The 22,395-nt window shown below is 40.7% G+C and overlaps 2 protein-coding genes across 10 annotated transcripts; one reads left to right on the forward strand and one right to left on the reverse strand.

The window, feature by feature from the left end:
- Positions 1 to 426: 426 nt before the first annotated feature.
- Cbx3 (chromobox 3) lies at positions 427 to 12,163 on the reverse strand. Of its 2 annotated transcripts, none has more exons than XM_051202848.1 (6): positions 12,033 to 12,163; positions 10,685 to 10,739; positions 7,052 to 7,194; positions 4,494 to 4,656; positions 949 to 1,043; positions 427 to 696 (listed from the first exon to the last, which is right to left on the reverse strand). In XM_051202848.1, the coding sequence occupies exons 2-6, from the start codon at positions 10,706 to 10,708 to the stop codon at positions 570 to 572; spliced, it is 552 nt and encodes a 183-aa protein (XP_051058805.1). In that variant the 5' UTR covers positions 10,709 to 10,739; positions 12,033 to 12,163; the 3' UTR covers positions 427 to 569. The 2 variants fall into 2 exon arrangements, with proteins under 2 accessions (XP_051058805.1, XP_051058807.1); XM_051202850.1 differs by lacking the exon at positions 12,033 to 12,163 and adding an exon at positions 11,844 to 11,977.
- Positions 12,164 to 12,660: 497 nt separating this feature from the next.
- Positions 12,661 to 21,394, forward strand: Hnrnpa2b1 (heterogeneous nuclear ribonucleoprotein A2/B1). Of its 8 annotated transcripts, none has more exons than XR_007835719.1 (13): positions 12,661 to 12,886; positions 15,330 to 15,365; positions 15,463 to 15,573; positions 15,846 to 15,992; positions 16,197 to 16,407; positions 16,524 to 16,625; positions 16,711 to 16,791; positions 17,341 to 17,403; positions 18,005 to 18,124; positions 18,345 to 18,467; positions 18,992 to 19,074; positions 20,428 to 20,563; positions 21,067 to 21,394. XR_007835719.1 is itself a non-coding variant. In XM_051202832.1 (12 exons), the coding sequence occupies exons 1-11, from the start codon at positions 12,881 to 12,883 to the stop codon at positions 19,051 to 19,053; spliced, it is 1,062 nt and encodes a 353-aa protein (XP_051058789.1). In that variant the 5' UTR covers positions 12,661 to 12,880; the 3' UTR covers positions 19,054 to 19,074; positions 21,067 to 21,394. The 8 variants fall into 8 exon arrangements, 6 of the variants coding, with proteins under 6 accessions (XP_051058789.1, XP_051058790.1, XP_051058791.1 ...); XR_007835720.1 differs by having other exon boundaries at positions 20,428 to 20,500; XM_051202832.1 differs by lacking the exon at positions 20,428 to 20,563.
- Positions 21,395 to 22,395: the final 1,001 nt, after the last annotated feature.

The raw sequence follows: 22,395 nt of genomic DNA on the forward strand, positions 1-22,395 counted from the left end.
TACTCATAATCTGAAAGGTTACGGTTTCGGAAAATGTTCACAATGATGGAGCCTCATCAACACATTTTCTTTCATCTATGGTTTTTGAGTATTAAAAAAACAAGAAAAAACAAAAAAGTATGTGTCTTATGCAATAACACACGAATACAAAGGAAAACAAACAAACAAACAAACAAACAAAAACAAACAAAAAAAAAAAAAAAAAAAAAAAAAACCAAACCCCAGAATGGTCCTTCTATGTCTTAGTTAAAAATAAGTTCTGGTTGACTACTGACTGTAAGATCTCCCCAGCGTTTAAGAAAAGCTGTTCTTCAAAGCTGAGGAAATACAACATGGTATCAAATATTCTATTGTGAAAGGAAGCAACTACAGAAAGCTTTTATTTGCCCAAAGGAATCAGTGTCTTTTGACGCAGAACAAAAACCAAAAATATCCCAACTACTATCAATACTTTCAAAACCAGCATATCAAACTCGATTTTCATTAGAACGCTATTTTTCTACACTAGTAATTCAAAACCCAAGATTCAGATTTTATATATATATAAATATATATAAAAATGCAAACAATTATTGCGCCTCATCTTCTGGACAAGAATGCCAAGTCAGCCTCTCCTCATAAAAGGCAATGACAATCTGAGGACACTTCATATTTGCCTCCTTTGCCAGCACCAAGTCTGCCTCATCCGAGTCCTTCCTGTTGTGAAGGGATAAAAAGAAAAAAAAAAAGTTATAAACTGCGTGGTCATCTGGGCTCTATTCAATAAATAGTTGAATAAAAATAAATGTTAGTGCTATTAGGGGTTGCATGATAGTATGGTTACATTTTAATACACTTTTCAAAAGAGGCTATGCATTTGTTTCTTAACCTTCACTTATGGCATGCGTGTACACACACAGCTAAAAACAAACAAAAAACCCACCCTAAAACAATTACCCCTGCACTTACCATTTCATGAGAAACATTAATTCTCCACTGCTGTCCGTGGCACCAATTATTCGTTCAGGATCAAGACCTCTGGCAAAACCCCTTGGTTTGTCAGCCTGTTCAGAGGTTAAGTAATAGCCTGCATAAATATTTCCACACAACAAATAGAGAATTCTTTATGAACTACAACTTTATCATTTACACCCACAGTGGGATAGGAACAACTAGAATAAGAACCTAAGTTACAGCAAAAAAAGAAAAAGAGAGAGAGAACCCAAGTTAGATAGGAAAACATACTTGGAGCTGGGATTGTAGTTATAGTTTATCGGCAGTGTTTGCCTACTATGCAAGAAATCCTGGGCTTGCTTGGTCCAGCACTTGGTAGCTGGAGGCAGGAGGATCAAGAGTTAAGATAGGCCTGGGCTACTAGACAAGACCTTTTCTTAAAAAATAAGATAAAATTAAAGTCTTACTATGTAGCTTAGATTAGTCCCAAACTTTCAATCCTCCTGTTTCAATTTCTTGACTATAAAACTACAAGTATGTAGCAACATACTGAGAAAAGTATACACTCTAGAAATTAAATTGTAAATGCTTACAAAGCTAGCACTTTAGAGGTAGAGGCATAGTAAGTTCAAGGCTGGCCTGGGCTAGTTAAATTTGTTCAAGAACCATCCCCCTAATGAAAAACAAAAACAATATATAGCCACTTATAGTAGCACAAGCCTATAATCTCAGTATTAAGGAAGAGCATAAATTCTAAGTGCACCCTGCGCTACATAACAAGATCATGGCCTAAAATATATACATATAAGAAACTGCCAAAGAGCTAGAGAAATGGCTCAGTGGTTAAGAGTGTTTCATCTTGTAGAGAACCTGGGCTCAGTTCCTGGCACCCACATGATGCCTCACCACCACCTCAATCATCAGTTCTAGGGGACTCAACTTCCTCTGCTAACATCTGTGGTAACTTCACACATGTGGTGCATATACACATTTGAGTATTAACATTTCTAATGTAATGTTAGTTTTTATTGCTGGGCACTATAATGCAAACTTTTAATCCCAGCACTTGGGGGGGGGGGCAGAAGTAGGTGGACCTCTGAGTTTAAGACCAGCCTGGCCCACACAGTAAGTTCTAGGACAGCCCTGGTATGTAGAGACCCTGCCTCAAAGCAGCAACAACCACAACCACCACCAAACAAAAAATAACAAATTAGTTATCAAGCCTATCTCAAAACAACAGTAAAACCCAATGAACTCATTTTTAGAAATTCAGTATAAATTATTTGCTTATTTTAACACACACACACACACACACACACACACACACACACACGAACAATTTGTAAGGTCTCCTATTGAGCTATCTGATTTGGGATTGTTTTTACTTACACACTTCTTTTTAAATATAATCACAGCAAGCCAAAACTGGTGGCATGAAGCCCTGGAATTGATCCAGCACTTAGATTCAAGGTCAGCCTGGGCTATATAAGACTGTCTCATCTTATTTTGGAGACAAGGTCTCAGAAGCCTGAACTAACTTCAAAGTCTTGAAGCAATTCTATTACTTTAGTCCCTCAGGTGCTAGGATTGTGGGTATGAACTGTCACGCCCAGTCCTGTCTTTTAGACACCAAAAGACTTTTCCACAACATGGTATTTATTCATATGCATGCTTGTATGTAATTTCGCTATGTAGCTGATGACCTTGAATTTACTTCTCAAGTGTTTCGATTACAGGTGAATGCCACCATGCCCAGTTTCCAATCAGTTCTGGTCTTAAACCATTATTCTTGTTTAGTTTTTTTTTTCTTTTGGTATTGTTATTTTTAAAAATTTTATGTATTTTTCTGTGTACCTGAAGTATGGCTTTGAATCTCCTGGAGCTACAGTTACAGGCAATTCTGAGCACCCACATAGGTGCTAGGAACTGAACTTAGGGGTTTCTACTAGAGTACTGTGCTCTTTAATTACCAGTATTTTAAAACTGTTATTCTTAAAAAAAAAAAAAAAAAGAAAAGATTTATGCACTTGAGTGTATTACTCTTCATGTATGACTGTATGTATAATGAATGTCATGTGTGTGCCTGGTGCCATGGAAGTCAGAAGAGGGTGTTGGATCTACTGGAATTGGAGTTACAGATTGTTGTTAGCCACCAAGTGGATCCTCTGGAAGAACAGCAAGTGCCCTTAACCATTGAGCCAGTTCTCCAGCCCGAAAATGGTCTGGGAGAGATCTGCCTGCCTCTACTTCCCTAGTACTAGAGAAACTAAAGCCATGCTTCTAGCTGGCTGCTTTTCCATTTCTAAAGCAAAACAAATGTTGGTAATTGTAGCCTACTAACTTTGGAGTGTATTTAAGAACCGATGATATCAGTACATTAAAATTATTTAAGTTTCATGTTGATGTAAGGAGTCTCTGGAGTCAGACTGGGTTAGAAAACAACTCTATCTCTTTGAAGGTTCGTGAGTTTGTGTAAGTTAATCATCTATGAAAAACAATTAGTCCCTACATTATAGGTTTATGATTTAAGCTGTCTAGAACACTGCTAGTTCAATATAGCTTAGTCATTACTACCGAACTTCTGCTTCCCCTATGTATATGCTGTAATCTTGTTTTCTCATCTACACAACTGGGTCACTATCTAGACTTAACAGGGCTGGTAATAGGGTTAATGACCTATATGCAAAATTCTTGATACCTAGTACAAATGACTGCATTTAAGTCCATAGCCCTTTATAATTTAATGTCTGCTGCCATGCTTGGAGACCAAGGCTAATCCAGCATCAAGATTTTTCCTTTAATTATCACACTAGGTCAATAGACAGGGTAAATTCAATCTGTTTTTAAAGGTAAGGGTAGAAGTTACATTATTTGTGCCAGGAATGGTACTATGAAGTTTCTTTAATTGGAGTTTAAAAAATATTCTAGAGTTGGAGCAGTTAGAAGCATTTGCTACTCTTTCAGTCCCAAGGGTTTGAGACACTCTTCCGAGAACACCAAGAATGTACGCACACACACCCACCTACCCACACCCATCCAAACATGTGGAGGATAAAAAGGATTCTAGTTTTAGCTGAGCATGGCGGTGCATGTTTTTAATTGTAGTACTCAGGAGACAAAGGCAGGCAGGTTTCTATGACTCCAAAGCCAAGCAGGACTACACGGTGAACCCCTGTCTAAAAATCACCTAACCTATTCTAGTTTTAAGCAGGCACTGTGGTGAACACTTGTAATTACAATGTCAGCTCAGAGGTAAAGGATGAGTGGTTTAAAGCCATTCTCTGTTACATGAGATTCTGCATCTAACCCAACCCTCAAATGTAAACTAACCAGAAAGGGGAGGGGATAGGGAAACAAATTACCACAAAGTATAATAATAACTATGTATGAAAATCCCATAACAAAAACCATCACTTTGGAAGCTAATTTAAAAAAAATAAAATAAATATGAACTAAGTAAAAAATATTCCAGCTGGGGGGAAAAAAGATTCAAAGTAATTAAAATTCAAGCCATTAACTTTTGATAAGACCCAGCCTAATGGGTAATACTTTATACTTACAGCATCTCTCTTCTTCTTTGATTTGCTATCATCAGATTCACTGTCAGATAAAGATTTCCTTTTTGTACCATCTTTTTCTTTACCAGCTTTTTGAGAATTAAGAAATGCTTCAATTAACTCTGGACAATCTAAATTTTCTTCTGGTTCCCAAGTATTATCAGCACTGTGTTCAGTTAAAGAAAACAAAAAGTTGATTCAATTAAACATTGCCATTACCTGGACCTGCTCACAGCTATCTGGAAAAAAAAAAGTTCCTATATGACAAACACTGATTATGGTAGAATAATACTAGAAAGAAATGCTTTTCTAGTCCCTCTATTATCTAAAAATGTCTAGTTTCCTTTCACACCCCTCTCCACATCCCTAAGTGAGCTATACTATGGTATTTTAACCTCAAAGGCAGTTGAACCTGACTTCCAGGACAATCAATACTAGTATTTTTCTGCTCCATATATAACTCACTTCATGTAACCGTAGGTGGCCTCAAAACTTCATTCTCCTGTTCCCACCTCCCAAAGTACTGGAATAAAGTGCATTCTATCACTGCTGCTAGGGATCAAACCCAAGGCTTTGTGCATGCCAGGCAAGCACTCTACAATTGACTTACATCCCAACCCCTTGAGTTTTCAAAAATGACTTTTTTAAGGGGGAGAGGAACAGGGTATTATGTACCACTGACTGTGAAGAACTCTCAATGCTGGGATTATAGAAGAATTTTTAAAAACAGTGATTCCCAATTCCTTATTTATGCTTAGGTTTGGGATCTCCAGCGATGCTTGGAAATAAAGATTCTGACATCCTCGAATGTGAAATGTTTTCAATTTTTTGGTGGGCTTCAATTTGGGAAAATGATATACAACAAAGGTTGGGGAGGAAAAAAAAAAAGACTGTTGTATGGTTCATAAAGTATCAAAACAACCCCTCCCCTTTAAAAAAGATACACTATTACTATGTAGCCTAGGAACTCCTAATCTTGCCCCAGCTTTCATAGCTGGAAGTACATACAGTACTATATCACCATGTCCAGCTCAAATTTTTCCTTAAGGAAAAAAAAAAAAAAAAGAAAAAAATTAAGGCTGGGAAGAAATGAAAATAAATTAATTTCAGGCAAGGTTTGTAAGTTATCATCAGAACAGTCATGCCCATTTAATGTATTAGTTACTGTTGTTTTTATGCTGCTCATGCAGACAAACCAATGGCCCATAAAACCTAAAACAGCCACATAGATGCTTTGGGAGAAGAGACTGCCAATTCCTGCCTTAGCACAAAGCCAAAGTAACCAGTCCCTTGTGTCTTTCAGAAGAGCTGTGACGTGAGTACCACCTCACAAATATAGAAGTATGGAGAAGTATGGTCACCCCGTACCAATGGATAGACTTTTGTGTTCTGGCCACAAATATCTTTATAGAGCTAGATGGAATGATTTCAGTGATACCAGGTGCCACTAACATCTGGAACTAATAACTTGGCCTGCTGAGACTGTAACATGGGCAAAGCTTAATTTTGGGAGGAGGGCTGATGTCTCAAATTTAGCATTATCTTCAGTATTGTCTTCTAAACTATAAATACATTATCCTGTAAATGTTAGGCTCTTGGTTATAAATATTTAAATTAGTACAAAGTTTAATACAGTGTTAAATAAAATGTGTCAGTGAAAGAACACATTAGGATGTGAAAGATGCAAAGAGACTGGGGTAGGAGGTGGGAGAGATTGAGAGGGAACGAGAATCCATTACAACATGTATTATATGTTCTTTGCATGCTAGTTAAAAAATTATGCTCTAGTGAGCTTTAATTTTCTGTTTGGTTTGATAGCCATACATTAAACTCTAATATTAGGTTTCAACTGTTACTATATTTAATTTTTGTGTGTCTGTCCGTCGTCGTCCCCCCCCCCCCCCCCCGGCACATATGTGTGCATGTGCACCATACGTGTGGCTGGTGCTTGGAGACATCAGAAAGTAGCACTGTATACCCTGGGATTTGAGTTATGGATAATATAGGAGGTACCATGTGGTGCCAGGCAATGAACCCTGGTCCTTTGTAAGAACAAATGCTCTTAATCATTGACTCACCTCTTCAGACCCCCTAAGCCTTAAATAAAACACAAACAAGAAAATTCTGGAACTAAAACTAACTTCAAACAGATCTTTGGGCAAACTGGTAAAATATTTAAGCTAAAATTGAAGTATTTTCTAAGTATAATTACAGGTACTAAAGTAAGGGTGTACTTGATAAAGAGTGCTGGCCCAGCATGCATGAAAACCTGGATTCACCCTTTAGGTTCACTTAAACCAGATGTGTTGTTTCATGCCTGTTCACGGGGGGAGGCAGAACCAGAAAGATCAGAGTTTAAGGTTATTCTTGGCCATATAGCAAGTTCAAGAACAGCTTGGTAATCATGAGACCCTGTCTCAACAGAACAAAAAAATAAGTACATAAATAAGGCATGGTGAACACCTATAATCCCAGCACTTGGTAGAAGGAAAGAGTGCAGGGCTAGTCTGTGCTACATGAAATAACCTGGCTTAAAACAAAAACCATAAGAAGTTTCTTACTCTGTGAACCCCTTCCACTTGAGGAAATACTCCACCTTCCCATTCACTACACGCCGGTCCAGTACTTTTTCTACAACAAATTCTTCAGGCTCTGCCTCTTCAACTTTTTTACTCTTTCCATTCTGTTTCTTTCCCATTTTTTGCTAAAACAAAAGAGAAATTAAGAAAATTAAAAAAACCTTGAGTACATCTTATGGCCAAATTGTTTATTCATCTGACACAATTTTTTACTTTTTGGAAAAAATAAAAACCAACAGCAACAAAAACAACACCCCCTTTAAACTTCTGTGACCCAGGGCAGATACCACCCCCCCCAAAAGTCAGTAGACAATAAAACAAAAGCTTTGCTCCACTGATTTATACTTCACCATACCCTTCACCATAATGGCAGAATTAAAAAACAACATAAAAAAATTTGAGAAATAACCTTATCCTTTCCAGTTTTATTTCCAGCATTCTACAAGATCGACACTCAATTTTAATCTCAACATAGTGACAAATAAAAAACACTAGACAATGACAGAGAATGAAGTATTAGTAGTTGTGGTTTAAATGAAAATGGTTCTACAGGCTCATTTATTTGAATGGTTGGTCCCCAGGTAGTGGAACTGTTTGAGGATCCTGTGGCCTTGTTGGAGGAGGTATGTGGGGTGGGGAGGGCATATCATGCAGGCTTTGGAGGTCTCAAAAGCCAATGCTATTCCCATTTACATCACTCTTTCTGCCTTGTGTTTCTAGATCAAACTCAAGAGTCTCAGTTACCATGCCTGCTGCAGATGGTCATGGACTCATCCTCTTAAAACTGTAAACCTCAATAAACTCTTCTGTAAATGGCCTTGGGTCATGGTGTCTTATCACAGCAATAAAGACCAACGAAAAATGAAGCATGATAGTAAAAAAGAAAACAAACACATGGTCACATATAGTTCAGGGTAGCCTCCAGTTCACTATGTAGCCAAGGAAGACCCTAAATCCCAATCCTTCAGCTTCTACAACCCAAGTACTGGATTTATAGGTATGTACCACCACACCCCACTAAATTATAGGTCCTATTAAGTGTAGCAGAGTAGACCTATTATTAAAATTGCAGCTCTAAGACATCCCTTTCCCAATGAAATTTAAAATTTCCCAAAAATAAAAACTGCAAAATGAAAGTTCTATTCTCAACTTAATCTCAACCATGAATAAACTAAAAAGAACGAGAGTCTTTCCCCATAATTGAATGTAGAAAATTTTCCTGACCACTCAAATCTAATACTAACACCATAGGAGTCTAAAATGGTATTTTTTTTTTTTCTCTCTTTAAGTGGGAGGAAAATTACTTCCTGGGTTTCAACCTAGAATCTTAAGTGGTAGCTGACTAATTTACTCTGAAGAGGGGCATGAGGGGGACATGATGAGCTTACTAGCAAGCACTCAGAGTTGAAACAGGCTGATTACCATGGGGGTCCAGGGTCAACCTGAGATATGGACGAAAACCATGTCACCAAAACAAAACCCAACAAAAAACAAAACCCAACATCTTTTCTTTCCGGGGGTGGGATGGGTATAATACCAATCATGAGTGTTTTCTCAGCACATAAGCAGCCTTGTAAAAGGAGTGAAACTAAGTGTTTAAAACCTTGAGATGGTTCAGTACAAGTCCTTGTGGAGCACCACAAAACTCCAACACAGTATGCTCAATCATTTCATCTCCACAATGGTGCTGTTTGTTAATTCTTTAAAAATTTGAGATAGTAGCCCAGTCTAGTCTTTAACTTGCTGTGATCCTCTTGACTCAGCCTCTCCCAGTGCTACTAGCTTATAGTGTGCACAGGTGCTACCTAAAAAATGAAATCAACCAAACCAAACCACAACAACAAAACCCCTGAAATTGCCTAGTCACTAAAACCATCTACCAAATGAAGGATGGGGGGGGGGCAACAGCACCCCAAGACCACCAAGATATTTAATTCTATTAGCATATAGGGGCATACCCACACAAACACCCTGTGAATTTCCCAGATGAGTAAGGCCTTTTGTTTCCAGACAGGGTTTCTATGTGAAAACAGTCTTGGCTGGCCTCCAACTCATGGAGATCTACCTGTCTCTGCCTAGCGATTAAAGGCAAGTAGCGAAACACAGAGCCCATGACTCGGGCTTTTTATCACTAGGGCTTTAACCTCTATTTTGGTTATGTATCAAGAGTGACCAGATAGGCTTCAGATAGCAGATTGTAGTTGATTCTTCAGAGCATTAAAAGTCATGTACAATATAATGACAGCACAAATTAAAAATCATCTTGCCCTTTTTGGTGAGAAACTGAAGAAACTATATAGATCAAAATCAAGTTTTGTTTTACTTAGGTGCTAATACCTGCCTCCATATGTTTGTGATCAATGCATTAGAATATAGGAATTGTGATAGTAAATTTCTTTTTTTTTTTTTTTACAAGTATCTATAATTCAGAGTTTTGCCATACAGCTCTGACTAACCTAGTATTTTAGAGTCTCAAACTCACAGCAACCTGCTTGCTTCAGATTCTCAACATGCTGGGATTACAAACATACACCATCAGAACCAGAGTAGCCTCCCCCTCCAGGGTTTCTGTGTAACTGCCTTGACTATCTTGGAACTCACTCTGTAGACCAGGCTGGCCTCCAACTCAGAGATCTGCCTGCCTCTACCTCTGGAATTAAAGGCTTGTGCCACTACTGTCCAGCTGACCCAGCTTTAATCTTATGGTTTTTTTTTAACTATAACTTGACAAAAATAAACAAATGTCTTTATAAATTTGTCTAACTTGCGGTAAAACCCAAGAATACAAACAATGGGTTTAGCAATAGTCAGGAAATTGCTCAAAGATACAGAATTGATCTACTGTTCTTTCATTCCTAGACACAGTTTGTAATTCTTGATCATGGCATTACAATGCAGTGGTTACATTTGATTCACTCTGTGCAGCGTCTTTTGTAAAATTCTGCATTAATGAAGACTTAGTGTCTTGAAAACTCAGCACAGATTTAAGGTGATCATACCAATCAACTAAGACTTTTAGAGATTTCCCCATGTAGCACCCCCCCCCCAATTAAGTTCATTAAAAATGTTACCATGGGGTAGTAAGAAGCACCTGAATGGAGATCAGGGAACAATCTTGTAGAGTCTTTTCTCTCCCCTTCTACCTCTCCTTGGGTGGAGGACTGAGCCATCTTACCAGCCCCAAATATGCATTTTTATCTCAAAAGAAGAACATAAAGCTAAAGTTGTACTACATATTCCCAAGGTTGGGTTTTAAAAGATACATTGTGACCCTCCTTAAGGAAAGCCAGTAAAAATATTTCAAAATTAACTCAGTTTTTCTTCAGAGTGCTGGGAAGTGCATGGATGTAAATGGCTGGACTTCAAACTCAAAGCAATTCACCTGCTCCTGCTTAAAGTCATGCACAATGATGTCCTGCTTTTTTGCGTGGAAACAGGGTTTCTCTGTGTAGACTTGGCTGTCCTGGAACTCTCTAGATCCACCTGCCTCTGCTTTTAGTGTTCTAAGATTAAAGGCGTGCACCACCACCTTACAGGCTTTTTAGTTGTAATTTTTAAAGAACAAAGAATTCTTCAGTTAAGATTCTTACATTTCTGGGGGTTTCACAAACTTACCAATGTAGTTTTATTGGAGGCCATTTTTTTTTTTTTAAATCGAAGACTTGAAGAGCTATTACAAGAAAAAAATGCATGACAGTTAAATTTTCATGACACACAAGGCAAATACGAGTTTTGTGTGGATTTCAGTCTGCATACTTTACACAAAAAACGCAGGGAAACAGCTCTCGGTTTCTGTAACATTAGTGTTACATACTTGAGTACATTAGTGCTTTACTGAAGTTAGTAATGATAACCTTACGATGCACACTGGCACCTCAGACAACTTTATTTGGTGATAATCTTATTTGTAACAAATGCAATGTTTATTTTGTATAAAAGGCAATCTTCTGTTTCAAAATCGGGCATCATCACTTAATTCTTATCCTAAGATTTTTTTTTTCTTCTAGATTTGTGCATAGTCGCAGGAGCTCCTATAATTCCAACCTGACTTCTTCAGAAGCCCTCCTCATCAATCACGAAAACGAAAACAGTTAAGACGTCTCAGTCCTATTTCCTGGCCTTTTTCTTTTTTCTTTCTTTTTATCAGGGGGGAGTATGGGCTTCCACCCAGGCAATACTCCTGCCTCAAGCCCGCTAAGTACTGATCCAGCTGGAAGGAATTGCCCTCCTCCGTTTCAGCTGGAAGGAATTGCCCTCCTCCGTTCGCGCTACCCTTCCCTCCTCCACAGGCCAAGGCCGGGAGCCCGCTCCCCCCCCACACACACTCGGGAGCGCGGGCCTCGTGGTCAGCGCCTCCGCGGGGAGAAACAAAGGCGGCGGCGGGGGCTCAAGGGCACTGCGCCACCAGCCCCCGCCTCCCCCTCCGGCGGCGGCCACGTAGCTGGGAGCGCGCCGCAGCTCGGGGCCTCGGGCCTCGCGGCGGCAAAGCCGCTAACGCTCTGCGTGCGGGCCCGCGGCGCGGCTGGGGGAGGGGAGCCCCGCGCTTTGTCTGGAGTCCCCGCAGCTGTCATCGCTCTCCCTCCCTCTCCGCACCACTGTACAATGTCCCCCGTGCAGCGGCGCGGCGCGGCGCGGCGGCCCGGCCCCGCCAGCCTCCCCGCAGCACTGGGCCCACGGCGGAGCGCGGGGCCCGCAGCCTCCCCGCCAAGTCCGGGCGCCTAGAGCATCCTAACCCCCCCCCGCCACGCGCGACATAGGAAGCAAAGCCACCGACTTGACCGCTCAGACGCTCCGGGCCGCCGATCCTGCAGAGTCTCCCGGCTGCGCGCCTCAGCTCAGCCACATCCGAGGGGAGGGGGCGCGGGCAGCTCGGCCGTGGGGGAGGGGAGGCGCCGCCCACGCCCAGGCCGCGCGGAGCCCGCCGGGAACGCGTCCTGCGGGGGGCGGCGTGCGCGCCACTCACCGTCCGCGGCGTGGCGCCTCGGGGGTCTCCTGAGGGGAGGCAGGAAGGGCCGCGCAGGCCGCGGTGCGTCGCCCAGCGCGCCAAAGCCGGGCTCCGCCCACCTCCTCGCCCCGGGCCTCGGGGCTGGGCCGCGCAGTGGCGGGGTTCGCTAAGCACCACCTCTCACGGGGCGCGGGCTCCCGAGGCCTTTGGCCTCGTGTGCGGCCCTCGGACTACACGTCCTCCGGGGAGGGACCGGGACCCCTTGGGACGGGTACAAAGATTAGCGTGGCTCGAGAGCCCGGCCCGAGGATTGGCGAAGGCGTAGCTGCAGGGAGTGCGCCCGGGTGGCGAGGGCCTCACGCCTGAGCGGCGGCGTAAGCCCCGCCCACCAGCGTTAATTTCAAACTGCGCGACCGTTTCTCGGCTGCTTGCGCGGAGGTGGGGGCCGGACCTAATTCCTGGCGTAGTGATACGCTGGGCGCGAGCCTTCCGCAATTCACAGACCCCAGTTGCGCAAGGGACGTAACGCGGTCTCGCGGTCCTTGAAGGGGGAGGGCGCACGCAGTTGGCGTAACGGGAGTCTAGGCCCTTCCCGCCATTGGCGGCGGTTAGGACGTTTACGTAACGGCCTGACGTAAGCGGAGACGCGTTAGTGGGGGGAAGGTTCTAGAAAAGCGGCGGTCCCGGCTCCAGCGGCAGAAGCAGCGGCGCCGGGTCCTGTGTGCAGGTGTTCCCAGCGGCGCAGTTTCCTGAGCAGCGGCTGCTCGCACCACAGCGTCAGGACGAGTCCCGTGCGTGTGCGTCCGCGGAGGTCATTCTCTTCTCGCTCGGCTGCGGGAAATCGGGCTGAAGCGACTGAGTCCGCGATGGAGGTAACGGGTTTGAAATCAATGAGTTATTGGAAAGGGCATGGCGGGCCGAAGGCCCCGCAGTGGAGGCCGGCCACCGCCTCGGCCGGCCGGCGGGCGGGCGGGCGGAGGGAGGGGAAGCGGCCGCCCGGGCGGCGGTTGGCCCCGGGGAGTCTCCGAGGTGTCGTTGGCGGAGGCCCGATTGTCCGAACGCCTTCCCCGCCCTCAGCCGCCCGGCGCCATTTCCCCGAGCCGGGGTGGGGGATGGGGCCGGGCCGCGGCGAGGCGGCTCGGCCGCTGAAGGAGCGCGGGAGCGGGCCGCCGTCGACCCTTCTCGAAGGGCGCGGGCCCGGGGGCCGGGGTGTGTTGGCGGCGTGGCGTCTCGGCGGCCGCCGGGTGCCCGGAGCCTCCGGCTCTGCGGGGGCCTCCCCTCCCCCACCCTCCCGGGAACCGGATTTGGCGGCCGCCATTTTCCCGTCTCCTTCCTCGCAGCGATTTTTGCGTCCAGCACTTTTCAGATCTACTAGTTGGGGCCCTTTTCCACCGCGTGGGAGGGATTGGTTAGTTTCCTTTGTCTTCGGCACGCTTCCGTGTCGTCTCGAGGTGGATTGCGAGCGCCTGGAGCTCGGGTTTCAGGGTCCTGCGCAGCTCGTTGAAGGCGCTCTGCCTTGATGAAATGGCGCCATTGCGTTCCGGAGGCACACGGCGGAGCGGGGTGGGGGGTGGCGCCCCACAAGGTTTCCTGGCACAGGCCGAGAGAACGTAGTACAACCAAGGCCTGAGCCTGTTGCTGAAGGCAGCCTTGCTGCAGAGGAACCATTTTTCTTTTTCCAGCTGCCTCGTAAGTCCTTTAAGGGATTTATGAGCCTGCAATTTGTAAAGGAAGTTCAGAGTGCTCGGTGTAGTTAGGCTATCTTGGGCGGAGGGATATTAATTTTTTTTTATTGCAGCGCATGTTTGCTTTCATGACTGATCCTAATATTTGAATTAATTCACATTATGAGCATTTTAAAGGAAAGCTAAGGGTTCGTTGCTTAAACAACAGATCCTTGCACGTGATGGTCACATTAGGGAAGCGAAATAACTGCGTTTTCTCGTAGTACGCCTTTGCTTACAGCATGGATCAGGCATCATAAACCCATGAGCCCAGCTACATAAAAACTTATTTGGGCCACAATGTATTTGGACTTTGTCGCTTGCTTTTCTGATTTTTTTTGTTTACAATCATGGTTGATTATTACATTGATAAGCATAAGGTTTGAAATTGAAGGGGGTCTACTTAACAATATTTGGCCCCAAGCTCGTTTATAAAATAACCTTGTTTATAATCGATAGTGGACGTCGGGTAAGTTTGGAAAAAACCCATGAGGTAAGTAATAAGCTTTTGCTTTTTGTTAGTGATAATAAAAATTGTAGGTTATTATACTTAACAATTTGGATTTAAAGATGCATACCTATTGGCATTTATGTAGAGCTACCTAGAAACTTTCATGTTAAGTAATTAAACAGACATTTAAAACGTCGTATTTTAATCTTTAACCTTTTTTGTCGTTTCGCTTTCTTCAAATTTCAGAATCAGAAAGGGCAGTGAACAAGTTTTAGAGACTTTCGAGATAGCCTTTAAAAGATTTGGGTTAAGTAAGAAGAGTTGTGGAATTTTTTTTTGTAACTTGAATTTTTGTCTTTGCAGTTTGTTACACAATCAAGACAGGTCCTGGATAGTATGACCTAGTTTATACCCATCTTGATTTTTTAAGCGTTTTTTTCCCCGTAAGTCAGTGATAACACATCTTCAGTTAATATTTATTTACTTAAGGTTTTTTTCTCTTGGAAATTTTTGAGAAATTTGTCAGAAGATAACTGTAGATAGATACATGTGTGCTAAGATTGCACCATAGCCTGAATACCAGATGAGGAGTGCCTCCCAACCCCCCCCCCACTTTTTTAATTAATTGGTGATGGCTATAGGAATAAATTTTTCTAAGTTAAAAGTGTTTGAAGCTGGTGTGTTTATCTGGTGTTTGCAACTTTGTTCATGGAGCTTCTTTCAGAGTTGCAGGATTCCCCCATCACCCTTGAAATACTTAGTCTAACACCAGAGGGGGCAGTCTAAGGAAAGGCAAATCTGCCACTAAGAATCCTGAAGTAAGCCGTGGCTATGGAAAGTTTTTTTCTCCATTAAAATAAATCTGAGCTAAATTCTGTACTTGAGTTGTAGACTTTATAATAAAGAATTTCTTAAGAATTCTTTAATACCCCTTAAGTTACAGAGTTGGGTATGGTTTTTCTCAAAGATTTTGAAGAAAGTCTGTAAGTTAAGGTAATTTATGTGAATTAAAGTTAGATCAAGTATTAGTGACTTTAAAACATGTTTAGATCAGCCGAGGCAATTTTTGGTGTAACACAACTAATATGCAGTTTAACATATGGTTTAAATTTGATGTAAGTTTTTTTTTTCCCCCCCCAGAAAACTTTAGAAACTGTTCCTTTGGAGAGGAAAAAGGTACTCTGCCAGCAGGTCACCTCATATTTAAGAATTTCATTTCCTGTATGCAAAGAGAAAATGTAAATAAAAATTGAAATGGTATTTTCCTTTACAGAGAGAAAAGGAACAGTTTCGTAAACTCTTTATTGGTGGCTTAAGCTTTGAAACTACAGAAGAAAGTTTGAGAAACTACTACGAGCAATGGGGAAAGCTCACAGACTGTGTGGTATGTAAACTGAAAGTCTGCCTGTAGTAGGTTCTAGTAGTTTTGAGTAGGTTCTAGTATGTTGAATCATACAGAAAATGTATAAAAAGGTCTTGGGGGTGGTTCTCTGTGTAACCTGGCTGTGCTGGAGATCAGATTTAGCCTTCAACTCAGAGATCCTCTGCTTCCCAAGTTCTGGGATTAAAGGCATGTGCTACCACAGTCAGCAAAAAAGATTTAATGTTGTCCATAAATACCTTGAAATTAATGCTAACATCTTTTTGGTTTTAAAGGTTATGAGAGATCCTGCAAGCAAAAGATCAAGAGGATTTGGATTTGTAACATTTTCATCCATGGCTGAGGTTGATGCTGCCATGGCTGCAAGGCCTCATTCCATTGATGGCCGGGTAGTTGAGCCGAAACGTGCTGTAGCAAGAGAGGTGAGCAAATAAATAGGTTCAGGGTTTTTCTTGTGTTGTGCTAGCTTTTTGTATATGACTTTCAGGACTAACTTGCTCAAATCTATTATTACCATATATATCTAAAGGAATTTTTGTAATACTGAAGTATAAGTTTGTGATATTAAGGTGATTTAATTTTTATACATTTTCCTGTCAGGATAACTTTCTTACTATCTGTTTTAGGAGTCTGGAAAACCAGGAGCCCATGTGACTGTGAAGAAACTGTTTGTTGGTGGAATTAAAGAGGATACTGAGGAACACCACCTTAGAGATTACTTTGAAGAATATGGGAAAATTGATACTATTGAAATAATTACTGATAGGCAATCTGGCAAGAAAAGAGGCTTTGGCTTTGTTACTTTTGATGACCATGATCCTGTGGATAAGATTGTATGTAAGTGTCTAGGTTTAAGGAGTATGGTGTGTATATAAAATACTAGGTGTGTTAATAGCCCATTAAAATATTCAAGATTGCTTATTAGAATATATTTATAATTCATTTTGTTCCAGTGCAAAAATATCACACCATCAATGGTCACAATGCAGAAGTTAGAAAGGCCTTGTCTAGACAAGAAATGCAGGAAGTCCAAAGTTCTAGGAGTGGACGAGGAGGTAAATTTTTAAGAATTTATGTATTATATGTATATACACATTTGATGGGTTGAATGCTTGCTGCTAATCAAAACATTTATCATAGGAAACTTTGGATTTGGGGATTCTCGTGGTGGCGGTGGCAATTTTGGACCAGGACCAGGAAGCAACTTCAGGGGGGGATCTGGTGAGTATCTTTAAAGGGCACAATTTTTAAATTAGGATGGTTTAATGAGATTCAGGAGATCTTAACTGTGTGTTAGGACCTACTGAGCATGTATGGGACCTGGCATGCTATTAGCCTAATGTTGAATCCCTAGCACCATTACAAAACAAGACATGATAACCTGTAATTCAGTATATATGGGAACAAGAGGCAGGATGATTAGAAGTTAAGGGTCTCCCTCAGCCATGTACACATGTATATTGAATTCAATACAATCCCTAGTCTGTATGTAAGTCAGTTCATCCCTGAAAACTCAGAACAGGTAGATTATTTCTTGTAGGTTTCAGTTTATAGAAATGAATGTTGTGGCTTAGAAGTTCTGATGCTGTATACTTTCGATCCTTTATGTTTTATCTTTTATTTACATTGTGGAGCACCCAATGTGTGCTTTTGGTAGTAAGATGGAATTTTAACATACTCCCCTCCTATGAAAAAAACTGGTAAGATTTTCAGCCATCCTCATTCTGAGATACTATAGAAAGTCTTAACTTTACTACTTTTTCTAAACAGATGGATATGGAAGTGGACGTGGATTTGGGGATGGCTATAATGGGTATGGAGGAGGACCTGGAGGTTAGTTTCATTTAGAGTTTCACTTATTTATCTTAATATATTTAATAGTTTATTTGGTGCTTGGTTAAATGTATCATTTTGCCTGTCAGTACTTCTGTATAATTAGAATTTGGCTTTTAGTAGTTCTTGCGTCTAGATGGGGAGTTGTACCCTGAGGTATGCATGTTAAGGGCAAATGTAGAGTACTGGTGGATACCCTTAGAATAACATTTTACATAAGCAACTTACCCAGAGCCTACAGATTTTGTTTTCTTTTTGAGATGATCGCTATGTAGATGAGGCCAATATCAAACTCAGAGATAGGCAGGCCTGCCAGAACTTATACATCTTGCCAGTATGCTATCCTCATAATTCTTCCTAAAACTACAGAGTATAATAATGGTATTACAGGTTACTTTAGGTTTTAAATGGAGGTTTGTGACCCTGAAATGTTTGCTCAAGAATAGGTATTTTACCTTTGAGTAAATAGACCAGAATAGACTAAAACAAATAACTTACTTTATAAAAGTTGTGTTTTGAAAAACCAGAAATGAGTGTAATAAAGACAATTCAAATGGAATTGAAAATTTAAGCAATTACTTAAAGGCTTATTTTATAATAGGTGGCAATTTTGGAGGTAGCCCTGGTTATGGAGGAGGAAGAGGAGGATATGGTGGTGGAGGACCTGGATATGGCAACCAGGGTGGGGGCTACGGAGGTGGTTATGACAACTATGGAGGAGGTAATAAAATTCATCTACAACCTTTATGTTGGAATTTGGATTAGAATTATTGAGATTTATTTTCATTGTCACCTAGATGCCTTAAATGTAGGATTATAGATAGGTACTATATACTTTGGTTTTTGTGGAAAATTTATCTTAAAAATTAAAACTCATTTTGGCTTAGTTCTTCTATAATAGCTCAGAGGATTGCTTGCTGATACTTTTAATTCTTTCATAGGAAATTACGGAAGTGGAAATTACAATGACTTTGGAAATTATAATCAGCAACCTTCTAACTATGGCCCAATGAAGAGTGGGAACTTTGGTGGTAGCAGGAACATGGGAGGACCATATGGTGGAGGTAATAATACTTTTGAAGTACATCTAGGCAATTGAGAGGTATAGAAATTGAACAGCTTCACTGCTTATAAAATTGCTAAAGAACATCCCAAGTATAAAGTTAAGTGATTGGGGAATCTTGGTAGTTCACGCTGACCTACATGTACTACATTGTGTTTGATGACAAAGGCTGGTATTGCCACCATGCCTAGCTAAAGCTTAAAGTGTACTGCCAGTACATGGTGGCAAGGGGGAAATAGAGGTAGGATAAGTCTTTAAGTGCAATACCTAGCCGTTTAGCTTGTTGAAGAAGCTTCTGGTACCATAAAAGGTGGTTTTTGTTATGAGAGATAGGTCCAATTTTTTTAAAAACCCTTGAGATACCTTTAATCCAGCACACAAAAGGAGTACGATCTCTTGGGTTAAAAGTCAGCCTGGTCTTCATGTGAGTTCAGGACAGCCAGCTCTGTGTTGAGACCTTCTGTCATAGAACCAAAAGAGAACTTGAAATGTATGTATGTGCTAAGCTTGCTTTCTTCATTGTAGGAAACTATGGTCCTGGAGGAAGTGGAGGAAGTGGGGGCTATGGTGGAAGGAGCCGATATTGAGCTTCTTCCTCCTTACCATGGGTAAGTAGTTTTTGAGTTTTACCATTATTATATCTTGGGAGAACTAGCTGCAGGAGTTAAAGCATTTTAGGATCATGTTATCTTTCCTTAAAGTCTGGTTAGATGGATAATTTCATAACCTATTTTTTTTTACTCTTTACTTCTGTTGAAACAGGCTTCACTGTATAAATAGGAGAGGATGAGAGCCCAGAGGTAACAGAACAGCTTCAGGTTATCGAAATAACAATGTTAAGGAAACTCTTATCTCAGTCATGCATAAATATGCAGTGATATGGCAGAAGACACCAGAGCAGATGCAGAGAGCCATTTTGTGAATGGATTGGATTATTTAATAACATTACCTTACTGTGGAGGAAGGATTGTAAAAATGCCTTTGAGACAGTTTCTTAGCTTTTTAATTGTTGTTTCTTTCTAGTGGTCTTTGTAAGAGTGTAGAAGCATTCCTTCTTTGATAATGTTAAATTTGTAAGTTTCAGGTGACATGTGAAACCTTTTTTAAGATTTTTCTCAAAAGTTTTGAAAAGCTATTAGCCAGGATCATGGTGTAATAAGACATAACGTTTTTCCTTTAAAAATTTAAGTGCGTGTGTAGAGTTAAGAAGCTGTTGTACATTTATGATTTAATAAAATAATTCTAAAGGAAATTGTGTAATTATAGACTTTTTATTTTAAATAAGTTAAGGAGTGGGTAGTATAATTAAGGTCCATTGCAAAGCTGTTGTTGTATTTGTGTAAGATAAAATGCTGGTCAGTTTTAAGTGTGTTGTCTGCAATTCATCAGGATTAAATTATCTAGTTAACTTAAGGGATATCTCTGCAAGGAGAAACACCTTTTTAGATCTTTTAGATGCTGCTTCTTCAATGCAAGGAAAGGAAATAACCCCAGCGAGGTACTCTTCAGGGACACAGGTCTAGTACAAGAGAACTCTTGACGACTAAGCTCAGCCAGTCTTAAGAAACTGTGCTGTATCTACAAAGCTTAAACTACAGTAGTTGATAAGGATGCCAACGAAAGCTGAGGGTGTAGAGCAAATAGTTCTAAGCTTCAGTTAAACTTCTTTAGGTAAGATCTTATTTACTTTTTCTTTCTTAATTTTCCTCCCTAAAAGATAAACTAATAAACTCTTCAATGGTCTTTTCAGTATAGTGGTTCTTATGTAGTTTAACATAGCTATATAAATTGAGTTTAACAATAATAAACTCAAGATAATTTTATAAACCCTGTTTTCCAATCTGTCATTTACTTATATTATTTTGGTTGTTTTCCCTTTTTTTCCTTCTTTCTCACCCCCCTCCCTTTCCATGAAGATTCAGGTGCTTAACATATCATTTTTTTCCCTGCTGGAATTTTAGCATTGATATGAACCATGGACAAGTATATTCTGCTGCCACAAAGACTGTAAAGTGCTTCATTTCAACAGCTGAGGCAAGCCAAGTGATCATTAATAAAGCTTTTCTTGCTTCCTTCAGTGGTGTTGGTAGTAAAATGGTAGGTAAAAGTTAGGCTGCAAGTTCAATAAATGAGATTTACCTATCATTCCACCCTTGTGTATTTATTCACCTATCCTGGATCAAGCAGTTTGAGTCAACTAGGCATTTACAGGCATTGTGTTTATTACTTTATGGTTCTAATTTTTCATGCTTCTCAGGATGAGGCTGACAGGTTAAGGACAGTGTCTTTATACTACATAAGAAATTTTTGTGCAACAACAAAAACAACCCTTTTTGTATACCCTGTATAAAATAGTTGGGTTAAAATGTGGTAGTTTTGCCCATTGTATTACCCAAAACTGCTGTAGGTTGGCTACTGAAATTCATTTATTAAAACTACCCTGTGACTTCTAGGCTTTATTGCCTTTCCAGAAATGTGATGTTCAGGGCTTTATACACATCAGTGAGTCTGCTTTAATCCTAAAACCACCACTGAAGTTATTTAGGTTCTTTGAACAAACATGATAAACTTCTTCAGATACTTTTTTTTTCCTTTGGCAGGAAGGTGTCTTGCTGCAGGTAACTAATGAAGAAGTGGTCAACCACAGAGTCTTCAAGAAATAAGAAATTCTGTACCATCTGAAAGTAGTTCTTGTTGGTGCCTTCATTTAAGAAGCACTTTAAAGATAAAAGGGAATGTTCTGATTAAAATCTTGATTTAGTACAGGTTCTTGATAAAATTACAAAGTGAAATGAGTACTGTTTGTAAAGAGTTAACATCAAATTAGCTAAGGATAATGTATTGTTTTAAAATAGGATTTGTGAGTAGACAGATAATAACTATTTTGAGTACAAGTTTTATAAAATAAATACTTTTGTATCCAAATAACGTGGTGTAATGCTTACACACAAGTGTGAATCTTGTTCTATCGACACCAGTTGTCTACAAGATTGACAACCCTTTAAATTTTAAATTAGTTTGCACAAAATACTCACAGTTTTCAATATTACTAGACAAATGAGAAAAGCATTAGTAGGCAATATTTCCTATCCCTAATAAGATACTCCTTTTTATGAGTATATAAATACATTACTACAACTTTATTTGAGCTTTGATGTTGAAACCAGGGGTTTTAACCAGGTGGTGTCTGACACTAATTTGCATGCATCAGTGAGTCTTGCCAAATATGAATTCTTTTTTATACTTGTATAGCAAGTGGTTAAACTCAGTGTTGTGGTTTAAACTTTTGGGTACTCTGAATAATTACAACCAAAGTAAGCAGATAAACTGGTTTTGATAATGAGGTAATAATACAGGTAAGTCAATGGCTAATAAGTGAGCTCTTACATCTTGTGGAATAGCACATCTAAACACTAAAACACATGGCTTCCAGCTAATCAGAAGTAGTTAGGATGTGGTGATATCCCCTTAATCCCACCCCTTGAGGAAGTTGAGGTTGTTAAGTCTCTGGGAGCTCATCTCCCTCCATAGCCTCGAAAATATGACTTAAATAACTTCTAAAAAGTTGGACCTTAAAGTTTACAGTGTACAATTAGGAAACAGTAGATTGTGGAAGGTATGGGGTTAACTAAGCATGTTTACTATATGGGAGCTTCTAAAAAATAAGGGTTGTGCATGCAGTTTTTGGGTGCCCTGGAGATGGAGTTGCCTGTGCCACCAGGAACTGAATTTAGGTCCCGTGAACAGTGCTATACAGAGTTGTCTTGGGTTATTTGAGGGCAACTTAAACCAGTTGGTTCAGCATTCTGGCCACCAAAGGTCCTTGTGCTCTGGAAAAGAGCATTCATTCTTCGGCTGAGTAACAAGGGTTCTTAGAAAGCTTAATGGGAAGCAGTCTTGAGTGTGTGGTCTATCCACATTTGGTTAGA

This window comes from Phodopus roborovskii, unplaced genomic scaffold (genome assembly GCF_943737965.1).
Source record: "Phodopus roborovskii unplaced genomic scaffold, PHOROB, whole genome shotgun sequence".
In the NCBI taxonomy this organism is placed as follows: domain Eukaryota; kingdom Metazoa; phylum Chordata; class Mammalia; order Rodentia; family Cricetidae; genus Phodopus; species Phodopus roborovskii.

Coding starts and splice junctions, on each gene's coding strand:
- Cbx3 (XM_051202848.1), bottom strand. CDS start 10,708: ATGGCCTCCAATAAAACTACATTG. Junction 7,195..10,684: donor CCTCCAATAAAACTACATTG/GTAAGTTTGTGA, acceptor CTTTTGTTTTAG/CAAAAAATGGGAAAGAAACA. Junction 697..948: donor TTAATGTTTCTCATGAAATG/GTAAGTGCAGGG, acceptor CCTTCACAACAG/GAAGGACTCGGATGAGGCAG.
- Hnrnpa2b1 (XM_051202832.1), top strand. Junction 18,125..18,344: donor TTATGACAACTATGGAGGAG/GTAATAAAATTC, acceptor ATTCTTTCATAG/GAAATTACGGAAGTGGAAAT. Junction 18,468..18,991: donor GGGAGGACCATATGGTGGAG/GTAATAATACTT, acceptor TCTTCATTGTAG/GAAACTATGGTCCTGGAGGA.